General features: G+C 38.7%; 1 protein-coding gene across 1 annotated transcript in view; it reads left to right on the top strand.

Annotated features, from left to right (window-relative positions):
* opa1 (OPA1 mitochondrial dynamin like GTPase) overlaps positions 1 to 13,533 on the top strand; it is a 36,112-nt gene extending 22,579 nt beyond the window's left edge. Inside the window, 2 exon segments of the mRNA XM_058778863.1 lie at positions 11,347 to 11,415; positions 11,870 to 13,533. Of these exon segments, the coding sequence (XP_058634846.1) occupies positions 11,347 to 11,411 (65 nt within the window). The 3' untranslated portion in view covers positions 11,412 to 11,415; positions 11,870 to 13,533.
* Positions 13,534 to 21,542: the final 8,009 nt, after the last annotated feature.

The raw sequence follows: 21,542 nt of genomic DNA, 5'->3' as shown, positions 1-21,542 counted from the left end.
GCTAATAAAAGCAAGTCTGGGCATGCATGCATGCATCAGTGCCCTAGCTCTTGCCACAAAACACATGGTCACTCTATTAAGGTGCAGTCAGTCTTTACAAGAGGGAGTGGGCTGTAGTGACAGGTCTTGGATTGTTAATAATGGTTGCCATGATATGAAAAACAATTGCTGCGTTTAAAAACAACAACAACAACAACAACAAAAAAAAGCCCAACAATTAGGGCTGGCAAAGTGATCACTTTTGAGATGAATTAAATGTTAAATGGCATAAATGCCGTTGGAAGATTTCATAAACTTTTTGCCTTAAAAAATTTGATTTGAGATAAAAAAAAGAAAAAAAGTTAAATTAATACTTAAAGTATTTTTAAAGTTAAAAATGAAATAAAAATAAATGTAATGCCATTTAATTATTTGCATTAGTGGAAAAACCATGCATCACTGTTCAATAGTCAATATTTTTGAAAGACATCATTAACAAGGATTTTACAAACATAAATCATGATTTATTGTTTTAATCTATTGACAGGCCTAGACAGACCTAACAATTTATTGAATTTTGTTAATTAATACACATTAAACATGGTTCGGACAGCAATAAATAATTTAAGTTCTGAATTGAAGCAGAAACTTTCTTATAAATTAAACAATTTCAGACCCAACTGGTTTCGTCATATTGTCATTGTCCGTTTTGTTTTCAGTTTGAAGTATAAAATGACTATTTGGATATTTTAGCTTTTCTATCTGGCATTAGGTTACAGGAGTCATAATGGCTTGATCATTTGCAGTGTCAGATATAGTTTTTCCATTTTCTTTCACAGTATACTACCAATTTTTGTGTACATGGGATACATAATTGTCAGGCCAGAGGTTTGCAAATGTGTTTAGTGTAAGCATACTACATTGTCTATGTATACACAATTTATGCAGTGTGGTGTACTAGAGGTAATGTTTTTGTTAGTGCAACGGTTTTGCCACCTTTTTTGGGGCCACAGTTTCTGCCACATCCTGAAGGGATATGCAAAGAACATGAGTTTGGACCGAATCCTGGCTATTTCCAATTTCTTTACAAATAACAGGGAGGAATTTGTGGACCTGTCTGGCCTTGCCGTCTTTCCTGCATGTGGTGGCATCATGTTCCCAGGGTTCCCGGAGCTTTTGATGTATTTTGATGCACTGTCCCGGCTTCCTCTCAGAGCGAACAAATGATCTTATTTCAACAGTGCTCACCTCTTAAATTCTTAAACCATTTAAACAGTGAGGTTTTCAATCTGGCCTGATTTCAAGCACCAGGATGCTACTCTCAAATGATTTTTTTTCTTTTCCTGCTATCACCTTGCAAGCTTATTTAATTCTTTTTCTACTGGCATGTTTCAATGAAGAACCTTAAACCTCCATGGAACTTTTCCATTACACATAATTCTCTTTATAGTGGGAAAAGGGTATTTCGATTATTTCTTCACACTTAAAAATGGTTCTTCGAAGAACTGTTCACTGAAAGGTTCTTTGGGAGTCCCAAAATGGTTCCTATATGGCATCGCTTGGAACCTGTTTTAGATGATCTAAAACCTAAAATAAGCATAAGCTTTCATTTCTCACCTTCCCAGAAATCACATTGTCATATAAAAAAAATCTAAAATTTCCAGAGCTTTAATGACCCTAGCATACTCTCTCAGTTGGCTCTTCCTAAAGTTCCATCCACTTTGAAGCATCACTTTCTGACCAGCAGTTTGACAAGTACCTCACAGACATCTGACTTCTGGAGAGCTTCTTGAGGTTTTTACAAGTCAGTGAAGCTCATTACTCTTTACGAAGCACTCTGAGCGTTGTGCTTCAGTTCACTTTGATGACGCATTGGTAGATCCAATCTTGAACTGTACTGAGTTCACAAAATTGGATATTTTTGATTTGTTTTATTCCACTGGATGGTGATTTTAAAAGTTGGAAAGTGAACAGTTTATTTTGGGAATATGTCTTGAAGCCACATCTATTCCACGTCGCCCACCTTACAAGACCCAACAGGAAAAGATTCCAGAATCCAGTAGCGGACGGGAGGGGTTAGGAAGCAGGGGGATTTCAAGCTCCGTGATCTTTAAATCACCTATGAGCTGTTGTTACATGCTCCCCGTCTCGCTCCCTGTTTGCCTATTTTTTTATTTTTTTAGACGAACTGGAAAAACTGACAGCCCCCTTCATAAAGAGAGAGATGTATTGACGGGCTCATGGAACCTGGGGCTGAGCCAGGGGTTGAGTCCGGCTCACACGAGGCCGTGAGGGGCTATTACTCCCACAGGTGCAGGGAGCTGAGCCGCTGACCCTAGCCTCACCTGTCTGCCTGTTTGAAGATGAGGAGCTGGGGGAGGACAGGGGGCACTTCCCTTAACAAAGAGAAAAAAAATTTACCCCTTGGGGCAAAGTCTGGTGTTAAGAGCGATTTGCCCTTACTTGCAGGCAGGCAGGCAGTGAGCTGCTCTGGTTTCACACTTGGGGATTTTGTGTGTGTGTGTGTGAGAGAGAGGGAATGCGTGGGATTAGATGTGCAAGATGGCTGCATTCAGGCCTGTTACTGTGGCTGCTGCCTGTGGGTGATGCATCGTGTGTGCGTACGCTGTGCCAGGGCAGCTGTATGGCACTGTGCCTCTGCTGGAACTCTGCCTAAATTGCTTATATGCAACTGCAGGCACGTCAGAACGGCTTTATGAGTCTTTGATTTACCTAATAGACTCAATTAAATTACAGCAATTCAGGGTGTATGTGGCTCCCTCTCTTGTCAATCTGTATGACAGTCATAGACTTGGTTTTTAGTTTCTATTTTATTATTTTTTTTAATGTTGGAAAATTGATGTATAAACAGCCAGAGTAATTATTTTTTAGGTACTTCTTTTTTAGGCTTTTTAAAGGCCCTCGAGCACTCAAAAATTAGCCTTTGAGACGTGGCAAACGAAATGTGGATTGTTTTTTCCACATTTTGAGCATTACTCTAACTTTTTATGGGGTGATAGGACATTATAGTGGAGAGAAGGGAGGGGGAATCAGGGCAAAAATAGCCTGGCTTCAAACTTGCATCCCTGCAGCAATACATGTCTACAGCATGTGCACGGGCAAAAGTTTATATGAGCTATTTTATTTATTTATTTATTTTTTGGAATCCATTACTTTTTTTCTTTTTCTTTTTTTTGCTTTGTTTTTATTTTTTATTTATTTTCACTTTCATATTTGGAATCAGTTTTTTGTTTTGTTTTGTTTATGAGAATCACTGATACAGAGTGGATTGTAAATTGCTTTAACAACGACAGGTCTATGCATACATTAGGCCATGAATTTGATAAGAGTTAGAATTTGTGTTGGCAATTTTAAAACACTTGATTCTGACATTCAAAAACACCACAGCATTGGAGGCAAGGCTTTGTATTAACAGGTTTTATGATTAGATTCATTACCTAATTCGTTTTTGGGTTTAAGAATCATTGTTTGTTCATTAAAATGAGGATCAGTTGAAGTCGTTTATCTGAAATGATCAACCCTCCCCTAATTTTAGTTCACAGCTTCACCACAGTTTCACCTACTGCAGGATTATAAGGATGTTAAACTAGCTCAGTGTTGCGCAGGCCGTCCTTAAGAAACGCTTTTACGTTCAGTCTCACACTCCCCCTCATCACCTTTGCATCATTTTGTCTCCCTTGTGAAAGGATGACGTGGAAACCAGTTTTAGTGCTCAATGAAAACCACTCCTCCGTTTCCTCCTTGCGTACTGATGTACTGTCGCTGCCCCGAGCTCTGTATACACAGGGTTTAACTGTGTTTGCATGAGGCGTTAGGTCACCACAGAAGCTGGTGTACCACCTCCTTACAGCGTCTTTCTCTCTCACTCGCTTTGTCCTCTATCTAATCATTCCCTTGACTGTATGTTTTGGCATTTTATTGGTTTATCTAGAGCTTGGAATATGAAAGTTACGATGCATATGGCGCAACTCAGGTGTGAACTGTTGATCCTTTGAGTGTTGTCACAGCTTGCTGGACTGTAGAACGTTTTATCAAAGAGCTATAGAAATAATCATCTATATGTTTAGAAAATGTTAAGAACAAGTTTTATTTTAGTATTATTGGGTTTTGAATTAGGTTTTATTTTTCTATTTTCATTTTAATTTTAGTTGAATTTTCATTCATTTTTGTAGTGTTTTTTAAATTTGTAAAAATATAAGTATTTTTTAAGTTTTAGGTTGTTTAGTATTTGTTATTTTACTGCTTCAACTTAAACTAAACAAAAATGATAATGCTGAAATTAGTTTAAAGTTTTTATATTTTACTTTTTTATTTTATTTCAAGTAATTTTTATGGTTTTGGTTTTAGGTTTAGTTAACAATAATAACCCTGTTAAGAATTAGCCTGGTAATACCAAACTCTGCTACTTCGCTTTGCTTCTGGAAGGGCATAATTGACAAGTGTTTACTTTCTCGTGGGCGGGCGCTTGTCTGAAGTTTAAAATCATTGGTGTACCCGTAAGCCAATCACATAATGGTTGGTTATGACGTATGTTATTCGCTGGCTCAGCCACCTCGAACTTCAGCTGTAAACACAGGTATGCAGCGAAAACAAAACCATCGAGCGAAATACCGGAGTGAAGATGGCTGTGAACGACTTTTGCAGATTATGTGAAGTAAATCTACGCATCCACAATTATCGCCTTGCCGGACTTTGACCTCCCCAGTTTCTGATGATCGGTAACAGTTGATAAATTAAACTTTTCCCAAAACCTGTCGGGAGTAGGGCCACAACATCACCTCCATTCAAAATGTGAACCAAACACTCTTCTTGTTTGGGCTTCAGTTGGCAAATTCCGGGAATATTCTCCACAACAGCGAATACCATCTCGTGTCTCCATGTCCGCTGTCGTTTTAGATTTCCCTCACCTAGACTACAATCTTAAATTTGGCGCTTAGCATCTACGTCACGGCTCTCAGCCCACCCTCTGTTCGCTGGTTGGCCCGGCTGCTGCGGAGCCGGAGATAAACTGGGAGATGGTTTGCTATATCAGACTGAGTACAGAAGCGAACTGAAATTGAGCGGAGGTACGAAGTCTGACGTAGTCAGGCTAGTTAAGAATGTGAAAACAGGCAATTGTTTGGTCATCATTTAGCTACTGAAATTATTTGTTTATGTTAAATTTGTTTATTTTTTTACTTAATATTTTTTGGCCCCGTTTTTTAAATAAATTATTATTCTTAACAGCAGTACAAAGTCATACAGCTATAATAATTTAACTCCATAAAGAACACTTGTTGTGATCTCTTCAGCTGGCAACCATTGAGTCATTCTGACTGTTGAGCCCTGTATTGACATGAAAACTTGTTTTTATTGATTTATGCAAATGAATGTTCAGTTCAGCAAAGACATGTACAAAAACCGAACCAATAAACTTATATTCAACAAAAAACGGCATGCTTTAGGATGTCACGCATCAATTTATGGAGAGCTATATGCACTTGCCTTTCATCTGTAGCCAGCTTCTGTGTTTTTCCTTTTCTCACCCTCGCCTCTTCTTTTTCACACGCTCCCACCATATTCCCTGCACCCCATCGCTCTGATGTGAAAAGCATATTTTTGGCCTGCCCCTCCAGTGACAGAAAGACGATTATGCCTTTCTTTCAGGCCGAGAGGAAACCGCTCCCATCTCTAAAACAGCTGGAGCAAGCCCCAGTAGCCCCCCTCCCCCCCAAAGCTGGCTTGTAGCCCCAGTCTTCCCATGCAAGCTGATAATGGGCCGCCCACTCCCACCAACGCATCCCCGTCACCCCACCCAAGTGCTCTCAAAGGTACTGCTCCCCACATATAAATCTTTCAACACTCGTCCCAGTGAAGGAAGCAATTTCCCTCTTCTCCCTTTTACCGTCACCCTGCCTTCAAACCTATGGAAGCGGAAGTCAAATGAGTGGGAAATGAACCGGAGAACTTGCATTTCCATTTTACCATTCGTCCCGTCACAAAACGTGCCTCTGGGGTCGTCAGGATCGAGTCCCATTGTCATTTGGCCTCCTGCAAGGCTGTTCTCGAAGCCTCCGCACACCGCACTATACATCTATCTGTCAGATAGTCTGTTATGAGGTAATAGGAAAACCATACATTACCTTCCTCGCAGAGTAAAAATAGAGCACTTGTTGCAATGCCTCACCTTCTGGCCCAGTCGCGATGACACTGCGTGACATAGTGCTGCTCCTTTATCATGTCTTTGTTCAATTCATAGTTAAAAGAAGGGATTTACTGAAGTTATAATTTCAGTCCCGGCATCACTTTAATGCATTCTGTCAACAGCGGCAAAAAGTGTTTTCTCTTTAAAATCCTAAAAAGTTGAACCCTTAACCAGTGCACAACATCCATCAGTAAAAATGTTGTCCCACCTAATGATCCATTAAATCAGGATCTTTTGGAAAACCTCAATGGATTTCTGCACACACATTACCCTGTTAGAATGAGTGTAATATTCAGGTTCCATACAAGTGGGGTTAAAGGGATAGTTCACCCAAAAAATGAAACTTTTGTCATTTAATCTCCCTCAATGTAGTACTAAACCTGTATGACTTGCTTTCTTGGTAACACTTTATTTGAAGGTGTCTTTGTCACACGTTACATGTACTTACTATTATAATAACAATACATTACATGCAATTAACCCTAAGACAAACCCTAATCCTAATACCCAACCATATAGTAAGTACATGCAGTTAATTAATATCACTCAGTACTTAAATGTATAATTACACTGTAACAAGGACACCTTAAAATAAAGTGTAACAGCTTTCTTCTTTAGAACACAAAATAAGATGTTTTGAAGAATAGTTTATTTTTCTCCTTATAATGAAATTTGAAGTCTAAAACAACATCGTTCCCCATTGACTTTCACATTGCATGTACAAACAACACTAAGAAAGGTTGGCTCTCACATCATGAGGGTGAGTAAATGATGACAGAATTTTCAGTTTTTGGTGAAATATCACTTTAAGATGACCATCAGTGTTGCTAAGAATTATAGGTGGGATTGAGTCCAACTGTGGCCATCTGCAATTTCGAGTGCAAGGTCAAAGTTGGATCTTTATGCTGACTGACATGCAGTTATGAGATCGTTCTTTTTCAGCATGGGTAACTTTTGGTCTCAAATGCTAATAGAGGGACGGCCATCTATTGTCCAGTTGACTCTTTTCTGGCTGTTCCACGTCTTGACTTGCCCCTGTCTTACCTGTGCCAAAGCCCTGTAATTAAATTCTTATTGGAGGCCAGGCTGGAGGGAGGCTGTGAAGGGGAGGTGAGGAGTTCAGCGTACACCTGGGTTGACACGGTGCTGTCTGCACAGCCCTCATAAGCAGGAGTCTCTCACACAGCCTAAGGGGAAAGTGAAGAGAAAATTCCCATTAGTTGCATCATCAAATGTTGTTCAAAGGTTCTGCAAAAAATTGCATACAGGTTTGGAATGACGTGAGGTTGAGGAAATGATGGCAGAATTCACATTTTTGGGTGGACTAGCCCTTTATTATATCCATTTCGATGAACTCATTTTTTTGCAATTTTATCATGCATCCCTATCTGTGATTTTCCATTGTGGTTGCATTATCAGATTGTGACAATTAGCATAGCTCTATGGTATGTGGTCTAAGATATGTAATTCTAATAAGTGGATCAAAAGGTAAAAATGCTGAAAAAATTGGCATTTGTTCGTCAAGAATGTCATTTTCAGCTAGTCGTGCCAGTGAAAGTTATTTCTGGAAAATCAGCCTCCTAGTGGCTCACTAGTTGTTGCTGCATTTAAGGCTGTGATGGGGTAAGTGTTTCAACATCAAAGAAATGACACTTCATCTTTAACTGCTTGTGTGTATGATTTCACACTCTCAAATAAGCCTGTTTTCTGAGGTAAGCTGGAAGCTACCCTTGTGTTGAACCCTGAGGTTCTCCACAGCAGAACTCCAGCAGTGGTTTCTTTCCTCCTTGTGGCCAGATGTTTTAGCGATAACTTGGAGAGCTGATTTGTGGAAACACTGTTTTCCATGGGTTATACTTCACTTTTGTCCCCTTCACTGATAGATGTTCCTGTGTGAATGTTCAGACGCATGAAGTTCCATTAATGGGATAGTTCACCCATAAATGAAAATTCTGTCATCGTTTACTCACCTTCACATTGCCCAAATTGTTTTGGACCCCACTGACAAAAACAGTTGAAATGTTTTTTGAAATATCTTCTTTTGTGTTTGGAACTACATTTTTGTGTGATAACAACCTCTCTGGTTGTCTTTTTGCTGCTTGAGGAGCTTTATCACACAGGTTCACACCTGACGTGACACTGATTTTCCGTGGAATGTCTTCAGTCGTCTTGTTTCCGGGAAGGCGCGGTGGGAAGCGTGAGCTGCTGAAAAGGCTGTTGCCACATTTTAATTTCTTTGCCATTTTCCCTATTAACAGTCGTGCTACTTGATGGCAAATACCGAAGGCCACCATTTATATCAAAAGGGATTGAGTTTCTCTTCAGCTCCTTGCAGCTCCATCTCCTTGGCGGTATCCCGTGCCCTGACTATCGCTTTTTTCCTCGTCCTTCTGTTCTCCACGGCCACACTGTTTCACAGTCTAATTACAGGTCAATTAAGGGCTTTCTCCAGCCTTCTGCCGCTCCGGCCCAGGAGGCTTAGAGGCCCGCAAGAGTGGGAGTGAAAGAGATATCATTTCATGTGGAGATCAGGCGAGAGCCCCTTTCAAAGAAGGGATTGAGGAGGAATCCTGAAAGAGAGAAAGCCACCCCACACCTCCCAAAAAAGGAGGCTACTGGGACAGGGGCCAAAGGATTATGGGAATATTCATGACCAGATAAAGAGAGAAGACCTATGAATGGATGTGTCCAAAAGCTCATCTCTTAGGTAAACAGGGGTCTAAATGGAGTTTGGACCCCGTTCTCGGACTCACAGAAGCAGGGGAAGGAGCAGTTCTCTCTCCTGCGTCACATTTCCGAGGCGCTGAAAAGACCGTCTTGTTTTGGCCTTTTCTTAGCCGTCATTCTGCGTTCCTCCATGTGGAACAAACAGATGGTGACCAGAAATAAATATCTGTTTCTCACAGTCTTTTCAGACACTTTAAGCCCATATACACACAAGTTCACATCATCCTTAGCTGTCCATTCTTCTTTAAAACTTCATTGGCTGTAAACGTACACGTTTTTCAATTTGACCATTTCCATGGACTTGCAGTTGGCCCATGCAGAATAGTAGCTTCCATCACGTCCTCTTCATTCATACCATGTCTGGTATTTTTGAGTCTCTGTTTGTGTATTATAAAGTCTTTTTGATGAATGAAAATGGTACAACCATTACTATGCTGGTTTCAAAACAAAGCAAGCCAGGAATGTCATTAATAAATTAACAAAAATATATCCAACAGTATATAAATGCTAGGAATGCACAATATATGGGGCCTATGTTTTATATTTTTTAATCAATTGCTGTTTGCAGATATTGGATATTTATGTTCTGATTTTATTTATTTATTTATTTATTTTTCTTTAAGTATAAATATAAATGTATAATTTATATTTATAATATAATAATTCATGATGTTTATAATAGCAATGTATAATTCCTTTATAAAATTTTAATAATTAATTAATATTATATTATATTCAGACATAACATGTTAACACTTGTCAGTGAATCTTTAATAAATTTATGCGTCACTGTTATTCAGATACATAAAGTTAGATCAAGTATCCCCAAATTGTTCAGATGGAATGAATTTTATGAATCTTTTCCTGCTGCTATCCTGCATTTTTCAAAGACCACGGGTGGCTTGAGTTTCATCTCCACACCTGCCGTGTCATGAGGCCCTCTCCAAAACCTAATGCCTGCTATATTTGCTAACCTTCACCATTACTCTTTATGTCCCTAGGCACAAAAGAGATACTCAAAGTCTAAGCCACAAGATTGTGTGTGTGTGTGTGTGTGTGTGTGCAGAAGGTTCTGAAGGGTCATGTTTCCAGGCTTCAGGATATTTGTGAAAGTTTGTGTGTTTGTACGTGTGAGCACGTGTGCGGTTGTGTGTGGGTCATAGTATTGTATTTCAGACCTTAGAGATGTCAGATGTCCACAAAGGCTGTCTTATTTCTTTCATCTTACACCTCTGAGGAGAATGGGGAATCCCCACACCACAAATACACCTAAAACGGCTGCACGAGCCTCAAATGACAGTATATAGTTACAGCCACAAACTTGTAGCCCAGTGTCCACTTGAAAAGCCCAGTTAACCTGTTGTCATATGAGACTTTAGATTGTTTGTTCTCACACTATTAGTCCACAAATGGTCTTGCGTGCGTACATAACATACATAATAGCTCTGTTCCAAAATCTACTGAGCTGCCTTGCTTCCAGCTGGTCAGTGAAACTCACAAGTGACCGATTTGGAAATCACTTCAGGTTCTCAACTAGACTCTCGATTGAATTCAATGCAAAAATATTGTAAAATGACTTTTTACTAATTTTATTTTTTATTTTTTTTGAAGGAATGAATTTTTATATTTATAATTTCTTATATCATCGGCCATCTTGGATTTAATTTAATTTAATTTTATGTGTTTTCCCCCTTTTTTTAAATATGGATGGATCTCACCAAACCACCATATCAGGTGTTTCCTGTCTCATTATTTTTTTATTTAATTTAAAAATTGTCAGATATTTTGAAAAAAATTAAAAAATAATTGAAAATTAAAATCAATCATTTTAAATTAAATGCAGAATAACCAATAAATTATTATTATTATTATTAATTTTATTATTATTTCTTTTCTTTTTTTGTTCACTTTTGGAATCATTTTGGGATTCACCCATGCAAGAACATAGATTCTAAATGGAAAATGAAACTGAATTTCAGATTTTTAACATTTCAATACCTTTGCCTCACTCTTTCACATAGTTAAAAGTTGTCACCCATTCCCACTCCTCCTCCATGACTCCCTGAAGGGGACAGGCTTTGAAGTAGCATGTGGAGGTGAGGAGGTGCAATAGAACACCACCTCTTCATCATCTGCTCCTCAACCGCATGCACCTTTGAGTGCTGAACTGTCAGTGGCCACCATCTGCTGTTTGAATGTACCCACAGTGGCACTTGACACAACTTGATACTTTATCTGCAGGAAAACCTAGAAATATCTGTATACATATGAGTATACATATCTGTATACACTTGAAAGTGTGTCTTTGCAATGATGTGGCTAGGTTAGGGGTTTTCCGAGGAGAAGATTGAACTTGAGAAGACTAGTGAAGTTCAGCGCAGGGAGGGGAGCATTATTAGTAAATGATTTACTCACATTTGCATTTCTCTTTACAGAAAAAGTACGTGAAATTCAGGAGAAACTTGAAGCTTTCATTGAAGCTCTTCACAAAGAGAAATAGAGCAGTAGGTGGTTTTTATTTCTACTGCATGGTTAAAGAGAGAATTTGATAGAAATGGTTAATGATTCAATGTATCATTAATTAATTATTAACATTTAAATATTTATTATGAATATTATTTGATGATATTATTTAATAATTTATATAAATATATAAGTTTTATATATATATATATATATATATATATATATATATATATATATATATATATATATATATATATATATATATATATGTATATATATATATATTCTTTTTATTTTTATAACTATTTGAAAGTATTATAACATTACGGCTGCCAAAGTAACACATTAACATTTAAAAAAAAAAAAAATGCTAAAACAACAAAGAAATTCATTGTGTCCTCTGACTAAAATCATCTTAAAAAAATGTGTTAAAGTTAACCAATCAACCCTGTATATATGAGAAATAATGATTCATCTATTGTCTTCTTTCAGGATCATCTTGTTTCTGGACAGTCATGCCCCTACAGAAGAAAATGCACTGATTAAATACAACATTTTTGCTCTTTGCCCTTTGTAAATGAACTTTCTTCCAAGCTTCTTGTCTTCTCTGTTTTTAACGTATCCTACTTCAGCTTTCAGTCTTCTCACACACATATGCACACTCGCACTCTGCCCCCTTCAAAACAGTGAAAGTAAGCAAAGTGAGCTGGAAACCCGTTACGTCTGCTGCATATTTAATCACTGTTGGAGAACAAGCACTTACTCAACTAGAGAATGGTACATGTCAGTGCCGTGCTTTATTCTTTCTTCCTCCAGCACTTAAAAGCCACCAATGTGTTCAGCAGACATGTTCTACGAGAAACCAGTCAGACAGACATGCACATACATCTTCTCCCAATCCCTCGTTCCCAATAAAATACTTTGTCCGGGTTTCTCTTTCCCCTGACTTTCTTTATTAGTTAAGGTGATGTTTATGGTGAAGCCAAATGGTAAAATGCATCTGTTATTGATTGGGCTTGCTATAGAGAAAATATTCTCAAATGTCTTATCACCAATTGCCGCCTTCATTCATGTCTTAGAGCTGTGATTTCACAATGTTTATACAACATCTCTCTTATGACATATTCACAATTAGTGAAGTCACAGTTACAATTATACCAGTAGACCACCATATACATTTTTTGTAATTATTTTGTAGAATCTGCTATTGATATATGCAGTTGTTTGTACAGTAGATCTCATCTGCACCTCATTTGCTTGTAGTCATCCTTAGCTTAGAGTAATATATTCAAGAAATGGCTGTAAGGGTTGGTCCTGAAGATGCAGAACATTTCTTTAGAAGATCACAGCATCTGCTCACACAGGTGGATAAAAATGCATTGGCATATCCTGTTTGTTCCACCATTTCCTCTCACTTTGTTTTGCTTTATTTTACTACTGTTTACTTTGAGAGATTCAAATGGTTCTGATTTTCATCAGTCATCTTCAGATTTAGTGCACTTTTAATTCTTTGCTTGCACATTTTCTATTTTGTGCCCTAGAATTTTTGTGGTCTCACTGGGTTTTATATAAAATCCACATTAATGTCCTGAGTGTAAGGGATACCACACCTTTGTACCTGGTTGCTCATCAATGTAAATGGGTAAATATACATGTACTTGTAAAGTATCTCTAGAGTAAGTTCATTAAAATCATGGATCTGTTATCACAACGAGAAAATATCTGAGTGTGGTGCTTGTAACAGAATATCTGTCGGTTGATTTAGGAATGTTTCCTCCTTTTTGTTGTAGATTGTAATGTTTGCATGTTGTACCCCATCAGATGTGGATTATTTATTAAATTGGTGTTAGAAAAGGAGTAATAAAAGTGACTTTAAATGTATGTTAAACAGAGTGGGTGGGTGTGGACAATATCCAACATGTGTGTGAATTTCTAATGTTGAGAATTTTGCTTGCTGTTAATTTAACGATTGCTGTTAAACGTTTTGACATGTTTTCTCAGTTGGTTTTACACTGGTTAAATTATAAAGCATTTGTTGCACTTGATGACTGGAAAACATCTACTGAAAGAGTCGGTTTGACCCTGGCCTCATCAATATGCAGTTTTTATGCATGAATACACAGGCTAACCAGAATAAACATCAAATTTCTCACTCATCCTGATGTTGTAATTAAGAAAAAGACTATTAAAATCTCCAGCTCCAAAGGCCTTAGTTCTCAACTGGTGGGTTTCCCAACCTGGAATTTCAGCATTCCAATAGTTCAAAAAGTAGAACTTGGTGCTAGCTATATTAATTTTGTGAAATCAGTTCCCAGGAAATGCATGAACTGATCAAATGTATACCTTGAATGCAATGTAAGTCAGTTTGGATATACCAAATGCATCAATGTTAAATATAATGTAAATTAATTTCAAAAAATTATTCAATTCTATCTATGACATAATGTCAATAGTCATAATGGGATCTGTGCACTCCAGCTGCCTATGTACTTTGCTAAAATTTCAGTTTTCACGAGCTTCCGATATATTGCAATATTCTCCCCTAGCAATCTGTGGGAGATTTTGTGTGTGTGTGTGTGTGTGTGTTAAGCAACTAGTTAAGAGACCTTAAAATAAAGTGTTACCATATATATTTCAACAATTTTCAAAAATCATGTTTTTTCATTGTACATTCCAATTAATCTCAATCAAACTGAAGTTGGGTTATTTTGGTTAAGTAAAAATAAAAAAAAAATACTGCTAACTAACTATAAAAACATGATAACAATAAAAAACATGATTTTTGAAAATGTAAAAACCCCGGAGTTATCTGTTTTTGCAAATAAACTATATATATATAGTATGTGACATTTAGTAAATCATTTTAAAACAATATTACAGTAATGAGTTACTATAATGAGCTTTAAATAACTTTAGTGTAAAGGTGGATTATATCAATTTTGCTTTACCCTATTGTGCAACACTTCAAGGTATAATTTTCTCATAATTTCCATAACTGTACTGCGAAGGAAGCTGCGGTGGCCACAGAGACTTAAATGTGGAAGCGATAGTGCAAATTGTTGTGTAATTTGATCTTAAAAGGGAAAAATACATTACTTCATCATTTATTCTTTGGAACACAAAAGAAGATATTTTGGATAATGTTGCTAACCAAAAAGCATTTCATGAAAAAAAATTCCCCAGAAGAATGAAAATTGTACAGGTTTGTAATGGCATGAGGGTGAATAAACGATAAAATAATTTTTTTTTTTTACTATCCCTTTAAAGGCATATTTGAACTTTGAACAGTACATTTTGCTAGTGTGTTTGTTGCCACTTAACGTCCAGAATGAGAAGCACTGCCTTAGATCAGTTTACAAAAAAAAAATAAAAAAATGCATATAACAGTGTTATTTTGAATTACTGTATAATAGGCAATTTCTAGATGCTGTATGCATGCGAGTCTATGTACGTCAATGCGCATTTCCTGCAGCTAATGAAGCTGGAATGATGTATGTTAGGTGTGAGTGGCCCTTGCTCTGAGGTATGACTCTATGCTCCGTGGCCTGTGCTCATCATCAGTGCAGGGTTGTGGAGCCGGACCTCTGGGCTACGTGTGGGAGCGTGGGGCTCTCAGCTCTAGCCCTCACTGATGAATAACACAGTGGGCAAGAGGTCTTTAACTCCTGGGCATCCTCTCCCATTTCACAAGGCCTTGATTGTTACTAGCATCGTTACCTCGCCGGAGGGGTGCGGAGGGAATTGCGGGGTGTCTGTTTTTTAGAGAGTGCTCTATTTCTTTTCCAGCACCTGAGGGGCCGCACGCATACATATGCTCCAGCCTCTCTCACGTCTCGGAGAATGATTATATTCCCCGTTTGTTAAAAAGGATAGTCTGAGAAGGAGGAGTGTTTGGAGGGGAAAAAAAGAGAAAGACTTTAACCTAATGACTCTGTAGCGTTTCAATAGGGGCGAAGAAGAAGTCAACCTCCAGCGAAATGCCTTTGTGCTATCAGATAACCGGCTTCTGAAGACGGGGGAGGACACACTATATGGCCATTAGCATCTCCAAAGGCCGTCACGTTGACTAATAGCCCGGGCCACAACGCCACAGTGGCTCAGTTTGTGTTTTTCTCCATTATGTGAGTGACACAAAGGAGCTGAAGACTGGTAAAGACCTGTCAAATGTGCCACCACTGCCGTTGCTCACAAAGCTTTATTTTTCCCTCAAAAGACACTGACTTGTTCTGTCTATGCCCCTTCTGTCATCGGCCCCCAGTCTACCTCACCGCCCGCCTATTTTGGGGAGGGTGGCCACGCAGAGACACTTTGTGAATAAAGCTTGGGAAAAGGAAATAAATTCAGCTGTTCAGCATTTGGGCTGTTTTGGCCATGTAACCATTTGTTCACAGGCTTGTCTTTTGGGACGGGCAAGCCCCTCTGGGCTTTGTGCTGTCCTGGTCCTATACAGATCGCAGTTGATAAAGGGCTGTAAGACAGGCTGGGATTTTAATTTTTTACTGCTCTGATATGGCCAAAAGCTAATGACAATTGCAGTGAAGCCATTTGTTATGTGTATAGTTGTACTCTTGATACTTTGAGTTCTTTTACTTTTAATTATTTGGACAGATAATACACTTTACCTTATTATCTGTCCTGTGGAAATAAAACACCAGCTTAGCCGGACTCCAGTCCGTAAAAAAAAAAAGAACTAAAATGGAACATTTATGAGTCAAATGACTTTTTTTTTTTAGTTGACAAATTACAGAATTGCTTGATAAAGATGGTTGTTCAGGAGCGCTGATGCACGCTTTTACAGCAACAATGAATACAGTATGAATACAGTCAAAGTCTTTGATTTGCAAACAAATTGCTCTGTTGCACTGGTTGTTTTTAAAACTCAATCAAAACAATTTAGCTCATGCAAATTTTGCTGCCTTCTGAAGTTTTAGTTTTGTGCCCTGCAAAGTTACAATAAAAGATTGATACATCACAGCGTGACCTCTTAGCTGAATTAAAATAACACTAATCTGCAGTATTGCAGTGTAGGGGTAAACTGAAGTAGATTGCATATTTTTACATTTTGGATGTATTAAGATACATTATGTTTTTCAAAAAAATAAAAATAAAAATGCAGCATGTGACATTCCTATTACTACTGTTGCAGTGTTTTGCACAGAAATTTTGAATGCTCAAGTAATAGTGTGAACACAGCATTAGTGATTTGAATCAGACTTACCATCCACGAGTCATTTATTTAAACTGTAATGTATGTTTTTGGTTTGTGAGACTTCATCAATGTGTTTACTGATTCCAGGTTCATGTGAAAATGTGTAAATGTAACAATAATAGTCACAACTAGGGGTGCAACGGATTCTAGATGATCCGTGATCTGTACGGACCAGACCCCACGGCTCGGCACGCATGTGATTCGCGGGCCCACAGCCATATCACCCTGCAGCCCAAGACTGGTTGCCCACTGAAGCTAAGCAGGGTTGAGCCTGGTCAGTACATGGATGGGAGAACTCCTGGGAAAACTAGGTAGCTGTTGGAAGAGGTGTTAGTGAGACTAGCAGGGGGTGCTCATCCTGTGGTCTATGTGGGTCCTAATGCCCCAGTATAGTGACGGGGACACTATATTGGCAAAAAGCACCGTCTTTCAGATGAGACGTTAAACCGAGGTCCTGACTCTCTGTGGTCATTAAAAAATCCCATGGCACTTCTTGTAAAGAGTAGGGGTGTAACCCCAGTCCTGGCCAGATTCCCTCCACTGGCCTTTATCAATCATGGCCTCCTAACATTCCCCATCCACGTGATTAACTCTATGACTCTCTCTCCTCTCCACCTGTAGCTGGTGTGTGGTGAGCGCACTGGCACCGTTGTCCTGTAGCTGCTGTCGCATCATCCAAGTGGATGCTGCACACTGAGTCGTTGACCCCAGCCCCCTCCAACCCCCCCAACATGATTCTAAAGCACTTTGTGTGTACAGTAATAAACAATAAAGCGCTATATAAATGCATTCATTCATTCATTCATTCATTCATTAACTGTTAAGTTTAATCATCATATGAAAGTTTATCATTTGCATGTGTTTTTTTTCTTGCCAATTTACACATTCAAACAATTTTAAACCATTCAAGCAAAAGAGAACATGCGCACTGTTTTTTTTTACCGCTGCTGCACACTCCTGAAGCGAGCACACGCAGAGAGAGTAGCACGATTCAGATGGCGCAGTTCACACAGATTGATTCCTCTTTCACTTCTCTTTGAACGGAAACATGCACACGAACTCATGTTTAAATACCCGTTTTGGTAAGTATTCTGGTAAACACAGTCAGTTATGTCTTAAGTGAACCAAAACAGCTGAGAAAGAAACCGGATGCGTGTCAGTATTAGGTAAGTGCATTTGGTCTTAAAGAGACAGCAGCCTATAAATAAATACCTGCAGTGAAGAGCACTATTGTGTTATTTTACAATTAATTATAACATTTCTGCACCTAAATACTAGTGTTACTGACTTTATTAGTAACTTTCTGTTGTATTCATCTACGCTTGTAATTTGTGTAATTGTTCTTGTTTTATTACTGACTATTACTGACTTTATTAGTTCAGCTAGTAGTTTTTGCTGTGGTATAAAAGTACTTAAAGTAGCCTACTTAAAAACTTTTTTGTTTGTTTGTTTGTTTTTTGCTGATTCGAAAAATGATCCGATCCGTGACTCAAAATCCGTAATATGATCCGAACCATGAGATTTGTGATCCGTTGCACCACTAGTCACAACGTAGTTTTGTTATTTTAATCAATTATTAATTGTACTCTAAAAAAACATTTAAATATTTGGCAAAAAATATTGGGTTATTGTGTAGCATAGGAGGTCCAATTGTCAAGTCAATTTTATTTATATAGCACTTACAATTGAAATTTATATAATAAATGGCACTTTACAATATATGTTTTTATACAATAAAGAAGCTATGTACTCGCATGGCCACAGACTGATTTTGAATTAATATCGCAAATTTATATTTTTAGTTTTGAGTCTGATGCACTGCAGATGGATTCTTTCTGTCTCTTCCAAAGAGAAAAATAATGATTATTGCCTTCTCAACCTTTTAAGAACACTGCTTTTATTACTGTAAACGTGCTAAACAGCTTTAGCGTTTATCTTAAATTCACAGCCTTGTATATCTCACAATGAGATCTCTTGATTGCTGAGTCGACACCCCTTCATCACCGAGTGTCATCGTGCCTGAGAAAAGCAACAGGCTTCATTCACCCTTTACTGTCCCCTGGGCTCTTCGCTTTATGTCGAGGAGAGAAACCACTGCACAATTGGCTATTGTGTGTATTATGTTTGAGGCATCTTCCCATTGCTGCTGTGGGGTCCATTCCCCCAGCTGAATTAGGCCCATGGGGATTTTGACCAAGGCACAAAGGTCACTTATTTTCTACCCCATCCCCCTGGCCTACAACTCAGGACGTGCCATAAATTACTATAACTATTTAGCATAGATATTAGCCACCGGTTGTGACGCACATATCCCTACTGCTTATGGGAGAAGTTGAATAGATCCACGATTCAGTTTCTCAAGCGCTGGATGTGTCATTTTTTTTTTCTTTCTTTCCTTCACTATTCATCTGAATAGTAAAAGTGGGAAAAATCAATAAGATGACCTCACTGTCTCATGGCCTGGAATGTCATAAATGAATTAGCTCCTTTGTTGGGGGAACGAGGCCATTTAATGGATTCCCAATGGCAAATCTATATTTCGGCTCCCTAATCCCTTGGTGGCTCTTTTCCACTCACAAGACAAAACAAGCCAGGCTCTTTCTCTCGCTCATAAAGGGACACGAATGCTTACTGTTAGAGGTTTAATTTAACATGCCGAGCGCTGGGAGTAAACACGCGGCATCCCGTGAAAGGCTCTGTGACGGCGGGAGGGCGGTAAAGGCAGCGAACGAGGTCCACATCATGACAGGCTCCCACTTTCATGTGGAGATAAGGGCTGCTGCCATGGCAAACTGATCAACAACAGAGCGCCGCCTCTGCTGGGCCGAGCGACTCAGCCTGGGTGAATTTGCATGGACTTAGAGGGATTATTGGGGTATTCATGGCAACCTCGGGGCCAGCAGGTGAGGTCCTGGCTCAGCTCCCTCATCCTTTAGGTAAACACTGCTGTTTGGTACGGAGAAGGGACGAAGGGGGGATCGGTTGCCAGGATGAAAGTGTATCCACAGGCTGGCTGATCCCTCCTAGCAGAGTGGCTCTTGTAGGGGCTTGCCACTACAGCGTAGGGGACTCTAAGGGCCGCATTCACTGTGTAAGTGGTATAGTGTGTCTGCACCAAACGGAGTCTGGTGACATTACTTCATTGGCAAGAATGGTATCTTAGCAGATGCTAAAGCCTTTGGCAAACAAGTGTAGAGCCTTTGCATTGAAGCGGAGATTCTTTACAAGACCGAATGCTGGTTGCATTTCCTCTGTAGCTTAGCAGCACATGATAACACCAAATTGAATCTAGTTGAAATTTTGGTAACACAATTTGGTCCTTGTTACACGTTACATGTACTAAAGAACCAATGTAACAATAAATTATGCATAATTACATGCAACTAACTCTAAACCAAACCCCCATCCTAACCCTAACCATATAGTAAGTATATTACTCAGTACTTAAATGTATAATTACACCGTAACAAGGACACCGTAATATAATTTGGATAATTTTCATTTATCCACCATTATTTATACCCTTATATTAACTATTATATATGTATTTTTTATTAAGTATTTTATGCTAACCAAGCCTGTATTTATTTGAACAAAAATACAGTAAAAACAGCAATATTGTAAATATTTTAACATAACAGTAATTTATTCCTGAGATATTCATTTTCTTCTGGAAATAGTGATGCATTTATAATATTATTATTATTAATATGATTCATTTACTGACAATTTTAAACCAAAAAAAAAAAAAACCCAGACTAAATAAAAAATGTTTTTCATTTTTTCTTTTTCTTTCTTTCTTTCTTTCTTTCTTTCTTTCTTTCTTTCTTTCTTTCTTTCTTTCTTTCTTTCTTCTTCTTTTTTTTAGAGATGTGTATATGTGCAAAAATATACTGTATTAGTTTTATATTGTAATTTCTATATGTATTTGTAACTCATTTATATAGTCACATGACACAAATTCTTAGTCCAGGATGCGTGTGTCGGGTGAGCCTATACAAGATTACTCATTTGTCCCCGTGAGACACACAAAATGCCTTGTGTATGCAGGCATGGAGCCCAGTACCTGGTATGAGCCCTAGAGTCCCCAGAGTATGCAGCTGATAAACATCACTGGTGTTACTATGGATACTGTGGACACCATGTTTATTCACCTGCTTGTTAGGGAGGGAACATCTCCCCGGTCTGATCTGAAAGTATACATCTCCAAGCATGAGGATGCTCGTTCTGTGGTCAACACGCCCACAGGCCTGCTCAAATATTGGGTTAGGACCTTGAGGATGGTTGATACACACCCTACAGCCTTTGACAGTTGCTGCCTAATGGCCATTGTGTTCATTGTCCAGGCTGACTGCTGTACCCCTCACCAGACCAGGACCTGCCCTTTGCAGCCAGGGGACAAGAATGCCTGTGTGTAAATATGTGTGTGTGTGGGTGGGTGTGTGCCAAGACTGTTGGTTTGTGTGTGTATGGGGGGTGGCGATTGCGAGTTTGTGTACTCATCGCTGTGATCCTGTGCTCAGGAATGTTTGCTCTGACAATAGACAGCAACTGTAGTCTGTCTAGTCCAAGCCCTCTCCAGCCTCAACTCAAACAGCACTTGCAAAGCAAGAGGCTCTTCTTTATCTGAGAGACGTTGCCCTTCTTTAGGATGGGGAAGGTAAATAATTACAAGGCTTTAATTGGTGGATAATGTGCTCCCAGGGTGCTGGGACTCACCCTGAGCAAACAGGGCGATCCATCGGCTCTCTTGCAAAGCACGTCCCAGTACATCACACGCTTTTATAGACACTACCAGGACGTGCCATCTGCAACCTGTAAGAGCAAATCCTGGTCATCTTTAACAGTGGCTATGTTTGGAATGAAATAGCTTAATGCACAGTATACACTGTATTCCTGTATTTTTAGTTTTTTTTTTTTTTGATGAATCGGTAGACTTTATTCTATCATCTATCA

Source organism: Onychostoma macrolepis, chromosome 06 (genome assembly GCF_012432095.1).
Source record: "Onychostoma macrolepis isolate SWU-2019 chromosome 06, ASM1243209v1, whole genome shotgun sequence".
In the NCBI taxonomy this organism is placed as follows: Eukaryota; Metazoa; Chordata; class Actinopteri; order Cypriniformes; family Cyprinidae; genus Onychostoma; species Onychostoma macrolepis.
The sequence above is the reverse complement of the archived record's forward strand: the minus strand, read 5'-3'. Positions and strand labels throughout refer to the sequence as shown.